The 9,416-nt window shown below is 35.6% G+C and overlaps 1 protein-coding gene across 3 annotated transcripts in view; it reads right to left on the minus strand.

The window, feature by feature from the left end:
- The window catches only part of LOC109830192 (uncharacterized protein Mb2253c-like), a 36,228-nt gene extending 27,255 nt beyond the window's left edge, over positions 1-8,973 (minus strand). Inside the window, exons 1-6 of one of the 3 annotated variants that reach the window (XM_020397377.1) lie at positions 8,866-8,973; positions 8,089-8,390; positions 1,882-2,040; positions 1,483-1,569; positions 121-170; positions 8-50 (exon numbers count right to left, since the gene is read on the minus strand). In XM_020397377.1, the coding sequence (XP_020252966.1) occupies positions 8-50; positions 121-170; positions 1,483-1,569; positions 1,882-2,040; positions 8,089-8,187 (438 nt within the window). In that variant the 5' untranslated portion in view covers positions 8,188-8,390; positions 8,866-8,973. Of the gene's footprint in view, positions 1-7; positions 51-120; positions 171-1,482; positions 1,570-1,881; positions 2,044-8,088; positions 8,429-8,865 lie in introns of those variants that run through there. The other 2 variants (XM_020397376.1, XM_020397378.1) reach the window with 2 other exon arrangements.

Below are 9,416 nucleotides of genomic sequence, written 5' to 3' on the forward strand. Positions count from 1 at the left end.
TGCTCACATATTTGCTACTAATAGGCTGGGCCATAATAGGATCCTCCAATTTTGGTTGTTTCGACTGTTGAGTGGACGCTGAAATATATGCAAAGTCGGGCCATAATAGGATCCTCCAATTTTGGTTGTTTCGACTGTTGAGTGGACGCTGAAATATATGCAAAGTCATCCTGCAAATAAAGTTGGATTGACATAAGAGAAAACTAACAGAAAAAGCAATAGTTGGAGAAATAATTCTTTTTGAAGCTTTCACATAAAAATGAACCACACAGTGCCATTAATTATGAACAAAAAGGCTGTTTCTTAGAGACCAAGAAGCATAATGCCATTTGAGCAAAAAGAACTATCTTCCATGGCAGAAAGTTCATAAATTTACCATTATCCCCATGTTTCTAAAAGACAAGTTTCACTTCTTCACAACAATCGGTAGCACTTGCAATACCCAATATTGCATAAACGAGGTTACTTGATAAAAGGAAATTAGGAACAAATGAAAGGTTTGATTATCTTTATCCCTTCTTAGTTCAGAATCTTCAGATGTAAACAAACACAAAAATCTGATTTGAATTCCGCTCCCATCCACTTGAAAGTATGGACATCCGGGACCTTCATTCTTAGAATATGACCACAAATAAGGAGTGCCAAACTATCCCCAAAAAGAAGATGTACAAATACATATCCGAACATATAGAACTTTTCTCAGTGCCTAAAGATCTAAGTAATCAATAGCTGACCAATTTTATATACTTTTCTTATTTAATTAAGAAGTCATCAAAGGTGGAGACTGAACTCACTAGTTTTGCAAAATACTCTAAAAATATAATAATATCCAGTTAATAAAACTTTTGTTGGTGCACATAGATCAAAGCCACATTATAAACAGTAGCTATGTAATTTTATATACTTTTTTTATTTTATTAAGGAGTAGGAGATCAAAAGAAAGATTGAAACTCACTCAAGTACCAAATAGTCAGATATAGTAATATATTGCTAGCATCCGGATTTGATCCAAGTCAAAGGTTGTTATACAATTCAATGTTCAAGAAATATTCATATCCGAATTTGTATGGGATTTGATCCAAGTCAAAGGTTGTTATACAATTCAATGTTCAAGAAATATTCATATCCGAATTTGTATGTGCTAGAAGTAAACAGACACTAATTTATACAATTCAATGTTCAAGAAATATTCATATCCGAATTTGTATGTGCTAGAAGTAAACAGACACTAATTGGAGTTATACAATTGCATTTTATAACGGCATAATAAGTAAAAATAAACAAATACAATGAAAGAAAATTACATATGAAAATAGGGTAAGTCAAAATTTCAAGCAAGAAACTATATAGAAGAGCATGACAAACACGACTACTTCCATAGGTACATTGTCTTATGAGTACGAATAAGACCTGAAGAAAGTAAAAAATGAATTCATTACCAAACTACAAAACTAATTACTAAGACAAGTGATAGTGAACTACCAAGCTCTTCGCCATTTCATTTGACCTCTTCTTCGAAGCAGTCTTTTTGTCTGATTTATCAACCAAAAAGGCAAGTCCATCTGGTTGCTGCAAAATATTTAACCAGTATAATGGATTACGGTTTCCCCTGTAAATTCTATATGATAAAAGCTATGATAAACCATCTCAAGGATAATGTATATTTTATTCTTAGGCAACATTAAAATAAGCAAGTATACAGCCATGTAATTCAGGTAAATAATTGGGGCCAAGATGCGCATATGGGGAACCAAGATATCACAATCAAAAGAAATTATTGCTCAGAAAGATCTATCGGGAAACTAGTTTGAATGTAAACAAGATTGTCTAAAAGCCAATGGCAGGTAAAGAGATGTTAATATCAAGAAATAAGTTCCTCACCTGAAAAGGACAAGGCACAAGAGTCCCAAATAGATCTTCTTTCAGATCAGACGCATGCATGGAATAAAGAGCATCTTTTAGCCCACGAGAGGAAAGGTATTCTTCTGTTTCTTTGTGCAAAGTGTGACCCTTGTACACCCTCACAGAAGGATCACATACCTACTAGGAGAAGCCAAAGAGTACAATTAAATATAGAAAATTGTTGGGTTTCATGTGAACAATTCTCAAGGCTAAAGCAAAAAGACATTGTCAGATAAAAATTAAAATACAACCACTCAGAACGCTTTAACGATTTAATTACGGAAGTAACATACGTTGGCGCCAGTGGTTAAATTCTGGAATAATACAGATATAAAGCAACAAAAACTGAAAAGAAAGCTGAAGTGCGGTAATTTAAAATTTTCAACTCAGCTACTGTGCGTTTGTAAAATGTTGTGTTTAAAGTAATATTTGGCCTACTCCGGTGCAAGGATCCCAATACCAAATTGCTTCCAGGAACAGCAATACAGTACTCTGGTGTGCATCGACCTAGTACAATTAATATCTTGATCTATAGGACCTCTCGGTCAAGGCAATGATCTGCTCGATCTATAAGACATTCTCGGTCAAGGCAACGATCTCCTCGATCTATAAGACCTTCTCGATCCGGGCAATGTTCCTACGAGCACTGGCTATTTTACATATATATATATATATATATATATTGATTGTTGTTTTTGGAATGAATTTTCCTTAAAAGTTTGGGGTCTATTTATAGTATATGGAAAAATACTATGCACTAATAAAATAATATTATTTTACTATACATGTAGGGCCCGCAACTATTAAAAACACGTTTTCCTTTTAATTTTCAAACTTGTAGGACTCATCAATTTTGTTTTTCTTCAAAAATGTCAAATAAGGGAGGAAGGGAGGCGCATGCTTTCGATGCAGAGAGTTTCAATCATGTTTTATTTGAGGTGGGCCCACCCCTTTCTTTCTTTTTTAAAAACTTCGGTTGATTGATTTCAAAAAGCCACCGAAACTTTTGACTTTAGTTTTAAACAAATATATCCAACAATCCCTCACAAATTTTTTAAAACTAGTGTCGTGTAACGGTGTCGTAGTTTCAATCGTTGTGCATAAGGTAGATGTCGCAAAGACTTGAATCCCCTTTACACCAGCTAAATAAAAGATAGATGCATGGTGTCGCAGAGACTTGAACCAGCATATGTCTAAAAATCCAGCGATCATACAGGATCAAACTTATCTGTGGTAGTTTTCACTTTGAACCACAATTGCCTTTGCCTTTGCCTTTGTCTTGCCTTTGCCTTTGCACATTTATGACCTTGTTCATGTCCTGGTTTCTGCTAGGGCTCTAGGTATCTTTGCACAATATATAATAGGAGACGACCAAATCTCCACCCATGCATAGGCGAGTTATTTAAGCATGTTTCCTATCAAACATCCTGCATCCGAAATGCTTTGAACTCATTAAGGCTTAAGAGTCATCCTCTCATGATAGGATGCTAGGTAAAAAGATCAAAGTTTTACCCGAGTAGTTCAGCCAGGTAAGGATAGTACTAGAGGGAGATCAAAGATCAATTAAGTATCTCGCTCCTTGCGGAGCGCGTTACGCAACCCCTAAACCTTACCTTAGACACCGACTAATCCAAAAAAAACTTGAACCCCCCTTAGGATTTCACTTGTAAATCTTACTTGACTTTTAAACAATTTATCTTATCATTAGTAGCATAAGCTTTGAACTAATGACTAGATGTAAATGGTAATTATTTGTAAGACTCACCAAACTTTGTAAATCTTACTTGACTTTTGAACCAAATATCTTATCATTAGTAGCATAAACTTTGAACTAAAAACTTGATATAAAATGATAAGTATTTGTAAGACATGCTGGTTCAAGTTTCTGCAACACCATGTATCTATCTTTTATTCAGCTGGTCTAAAGAGGATTCAAGTCCTTACGACATCTACCTTATGCACAACGATTGAAACGACGACACTGTTACACGACACTAGTTTTAAAAAACTTGTGGGGGATTATTGGATATATTTGTTTAAAACTAAAGTCAAAAGTTTTGGTAGCTTTTTAAAATCAATCAACCGAAGTTTTTGAAAAAGAAAGAAAGGGGTAGGCCCACCTCAAATAAAACGTGATTGAAACTCTGTGCACTGAAAGCATGTGCCTCCCCTCCTCCCTTATTTGTCATTCTTGAAGAAAAAAAAAATTGATGGGTCCCACAAGTTTGAAAATTAAAAGAAAAACGTGTTTTTAATAGTTACGGGCCCTACATGCATAGTAAAATAATATTATTTTAGTATTTTTCTAAACACTATAAATAGACCCCAAACTCTTAAGAAAAATTCATTCCAAAAACAACAATATATATATATATATATATATATATATATATATATATATATATATGTTGTAAAATAGCTAGTGCTCGTAGGAACATTACTTGAACCGAGAAGATCTTATAGATTAAGGAAATTGTTACCTTGACCGAGAAGGTCTTATAGATCGAGGAGATCATTGCCTTGACCGAGGATCCTATAGATCGAGGAGATCTTAACAGTACTGGATCGGTGCACACCAAAGTATTGTACTGCTGTTCTTGAAAACAATTTGGCATCGGGATTCTTACATCGGAGTAGGCTAAATATTATTTTAAGCATTGCGTTTTACAAACGTACAATAACTGAGTTAAAAATTTTAAATTATTGTACTTCAACTTTCTTTTCAGTTTTTACTGCTTTATATCTGTATTATTCCAGAATTTAACTACATGCACCAACAAACTTCACATTTCTTAGGTTTGTTACCCCCACATTTTGAAAGTAATCCTAACTTCTCTATGTTAGACAATTTTGTATAATTTACACGTCCTAGCCTATTATGTCATAATACAGTAGAGTAAGCAGAAGAGGATACTTCATTTATAACCAAGTTGGTTGCAATAGTACTGATCTTATACATGTCATCAGTACGATATGTATTGTCAAAATACATTTTCTTAAAGGATAATACAGCCTTACCTCCTTGGAAATCCAACCTCACACCTGCATCACATAGCAGACTTTCAAAGACTAAGTTTTTGATAATTGAGAGAACATGTTTCACATCCTTTAATATAAGTCTTTCCTGAAAAGAGTCAACACCACAGTCCTAGTTCCAAGAACAGGAATCACAGAACGATCAGCCATTGATACGTTTTCTTTGGCAATAATATAAGAAGAAAACAAATCTCTATTGGAGCAAACATGACAAGTAGCACCTGTATCTAACCATTAATTAGAGATATTACTGTTAGGAGTTGTTACCTAGAAGATCATAGCCACACAATCATCAACTTGATTGTCATTATGTGTAGTTTTTTTCTTTGGTGCTTTGCAGTCCTTGGTAAAATGCCATTGCTTCCCACAATTAAAGCATTTGCCGCTCTTCTTGAACTCCTTCTGAACGTCCAGGTTCTTTGGATTTTGGTTCTTCTTTTTGTTAAAGAACTTCTTCTTCTTAGGGGCTGTTTGGTTCGTTTCCTAAAAACCAAGAAAAGGAAAAAAGCATGGAAATCAATAAAATTTGGTTTCCATCATTTTCCACTCTTAAAAATCTCCCACATCAACCAATAATATGGTGACAACTCATCTCACCTCATATCATTTCTTATTTTTAAAAATAAACTAAACACAAGAAATGAATCACATCAATCAACTCATCCAACTCACCTCACCTCACCTCACCTCATCTCATCTACTATCATCTTTAAAAATTCCCCCCCCCATCCAATAATATGGTGTCAACTCATCTCATCTCATTAAAAAAAAATCATCTATTTCCTCCAAAAAAAAAAGAAAACTAATTTTTCTAAGTATGTGTCACAGCATCCAATAATATAATGACAACTCATCTCATTTCATCTATTTTCTTAGTTTTAAGAATGAACCAAACACAAGAAAAGAACCTAAACAATGGAAGTATTTTCCTTATTTTTTTAGCCAACCAAACACAAGAAAATAACCTCAAAATAAGTTTTCTTTAAAAATCACTCACATCATCCAATAATATGGTGACCATTCATCTCCTTTTTACTTCTAAGAAGTGAACCAAACACAAGAAAACATCCAATTATGGAAAATATGTTTCCTTTTCTTTACTTTCCATGTTTTTTAGCGAACCAAACAACCCCTTATGGAAAGATAAATTATTACCCTTCTCAAAGTTAGCAGCCACCATGTTAGCAGACGCCTTCTGCTTCGCGATGAGCTCATTCTTCATGTGAGTCCGAGTCTCGTCCTCAATCAGAATGAATCTTTTCAAATCAGACAGAGTCACCTGTCTTTTTCTTCTTCGAATATCAATGGAGAATGATATCCAAGATGGAGGAAGCTTGTTAATTATACCAGAAATGAAGGTTTGACAAAGACTGATATTTTCATCTTTCAGCTTCATAACAAGCTTTTCAAGCTCTTTAACTTGAGGCAAAACCTCAGTGTCGTCTTCGAACTTGAAATCTAGAAATTTATCAATGAGGTGAGATTTGGACAGCTTCTCCTCATCCTTGTACTGGCCCTCCAGAGCATTCCAGATTTCCTTTGCAGAGGACTTGTTGGTGTAAGCATCTGCTAGATGATCGGCCAAGCAATTAAGGAGATAACTTCTGCAGAAGTGATCATCTCTAGCCCAAGAGGCTTCAGACTCAGAATCTTCTTCAGAGTCGAGTTTCTCCTCAGAGACCACATAGTAGATTTTTAAGAGTTGCATCCCGAAGATCACTTTCCGACGTCATGCGTTGAAGTTGGAATTATCAAAGTTCTCTAACTTAAGACAGTCCACTCTAAGAGTCCTTACAGGATCCATGGTAGATTAAAATATTGTTTTAAAATTATTAGCGCATGTGATTAAATTCTGGAATAATACAGATATAAAACAGCAAAAGCTAAAAAGAAAGCTGAAGTGCAGTAATTTAAAATTTTTAACTTAGCTGCCGTGCGTTTGTAAAATGTTGTGCTTAAAGTAATATTTGGCCTATTCCAGTGCAAGGAATCTCAAGGCCAAATTGTTTCCAGGAACAGCAGTACAGTACTCTGGTGTGTACCGACCCAGTACTGTTAAGATCTCGATTTATAGGACCATCGGTCAAGGTAATGATCTCCTCGATTTATAAGACCTTCTCAGTCAAGGTAACGATCTCCTCAAATCTATAAAACCTTCTCGGTCCAGGCAATGTTCCTACGAGCACTAGCTATTTTACAACATATATATATTTGTATATATTGATTGTTGTTTTTAGAATGAATTTTAGTTTGGGGTCTATTTATAGTGTTTGGAAAAATACTATGTACTAATAAAATAATATTATTTTACTATGCATGTGGGGTCCGCAACTATTAAAAACACGTTTTTATTTTTATTTTTATTTTTAACTTGTGGGACCCATCAATTTTGTTTTTCTTAAAAAATGTCAAATAAGGGAGGAAGGGAGGCGCATGTTTTCGGTGCAGAGAGTTTCAATCACGTTTTATTTGAGGTGGGCCCACCCCTTTCTTTCTTTTTCAAAAACTTCAGTTGATTGATTTCAAAAAGCCACCGAAACTTTTGACTTGAGTTTTAAACAAATATATCCAACAACATATTTAGTGCTCTAGAATTTTAAACATTTAACCAGATTTTTCAGATACTGTACTGGAACTTTATACTGGAAAAAATACTTGATACATAGCAGTAAAAAGTAAAGATCATTCACTTTTTTTCCTTTACTGTTGCTTACCTGTCATTATTATACTCTATACACATTAACTTCCACCATTTCCTTACCCACAATATCCTTCATTTAATGCTTTAGAACCTACAATATACATTGTCCAAATCTCATTTCACTCAGAATGGCATGCAAGAGAAGATAAAACTTGAAGAAGAAAAAAACAGTCCAAACCCCTAACAATAAAGAGAGAGGAAATCAAGCAAGAAAACATGGTAAGCAACATGTCATATGGGTATCAGGGTATTGATATCAATCTGGAGCATTTTTTGTGGAAGTACAAAAGCCTTACTCTTTCATTTAGATTCCAGGATAAATTCAGGATATAAGCAGTTGTAGTGAACGAGGAAATAAACCCAACGCACTGATAAGGGATTAAATTTTTATAAATATAGAGCTTTCTGCAGTGTAGAAGAAAAACATAAGTCATGCATATAGACATTACCGAAGAGCTAACTTGAGCCTGGCAGTCACTCAAACTTTTGTAGATGCCAACGACATCTCCTTTACGAACAGCATAAAAGGCATTCTTATCTTCCTCCATCGGTGGCTGAGACTCTTCTTTCAGCGACCGAGAGCCACGTGCTCGTCGAGTAGAGAAGCACTGGACACCAAATCCAGTAAAGATGGAATTCAATCTGATCGCATTAAAGCCGCCATCCCGAACGCCCCTTCTCCACGCTATAATAGAAAATCCATAAAAAGAACCCCTCAAGGTGACACCACTATTCCTTGTAAATGTAGTAGCTGCAGAAGATATGTACGAAAGGCAGTTCATCTACTTGCTACGAAGTCAGAGATGCCCAAATTTATGAGATTAGAGTCAAAAATACGTGTTCAGCTCAAAGTAAACCAGAGATATAATGAATATTGCAGCTGCATTTAGACAGATAGTTTGTGCAATGGATTTGTGAAGACATGAACCTTTACTAGATTAATCCTTAAAATTAAGTAATAATACAATCGTCAGAAGAATACCGATCCCATCCAAGATCTAAGGGGGAAAACAATGTCAAACTCTAACAATTTTGATCCAAAAACTAGCAATCAATGCTGAAATCAGATAAGAGGGGGGGAAAGAAGAAACCCTAATCCACTATTTCCCAAACCGCTTGGACTCAATAACTTGCGGTTCAAGAACCAAAAACCCTAAACCCAGGAGGGGGAAAAAAACCCTAGGATGAGAGAGAATTGGGGGTAAAACGATAGGAGAAATTCTTACTCAGAATCGCCGCTCCTCCCTCCCCGTCTCCCTCTCGCGCGCCAGGCTTGAGATTGGGAGTGCTGTGGCGCGTTGTACTGGGCCTCGGCCTTCAGCCATGTTTGCTATATCCACTCCCAAACAGTAATTTTGGGAGTTGGTTGCCGAAAATGCCCTTTTGATGTTGAGGGTGTTTCTGGAATGAACTTGGCCTGTTTTGGTTTGGGAGAAGGACAATTTAGTCCTCACACACCCCCAAAGTTACTGTTTGGGAGTGTGAATAGTTGGACCCGCCTTCAGCTCTGGCCCCTTTGGTGGGGTCGTTTTTAATAGTTAAAAAGAAACTCTCAACCGATAATAAAACCGATAATAAAAGGACCACGACCAATTTATAATTCTTTTTACCTCTATATCTCCTCTTTTCTTTAATCTAGCAAAAACCAATCTAATTCTTTCACGGTTTAGGGATATTTTGGTCTTTCCAAGTTAAATATTTGTCATATAATAGGATTCGAGATTTGCCACCCATGACCCTTAAGTGTCCTCCTAACCTGGTGGCTGGATGGGTAGGG

The sequence above is a fragment of the Asparagus officinalis genome, chromosome 2 (genome assembly GCF_001876935.1).
Source record: "Asparagus officinalis chromosome 2, Aspof.V1, whole genome shotgun sequence".
Taxonomy (NCBI): domain Eukaryota; kingdom Viridiplantae; phylum Streptophyta; class Magnoliopsida; order Asparagales; family Asparagaceae; genus Asparagus; species Asparagus officinalis.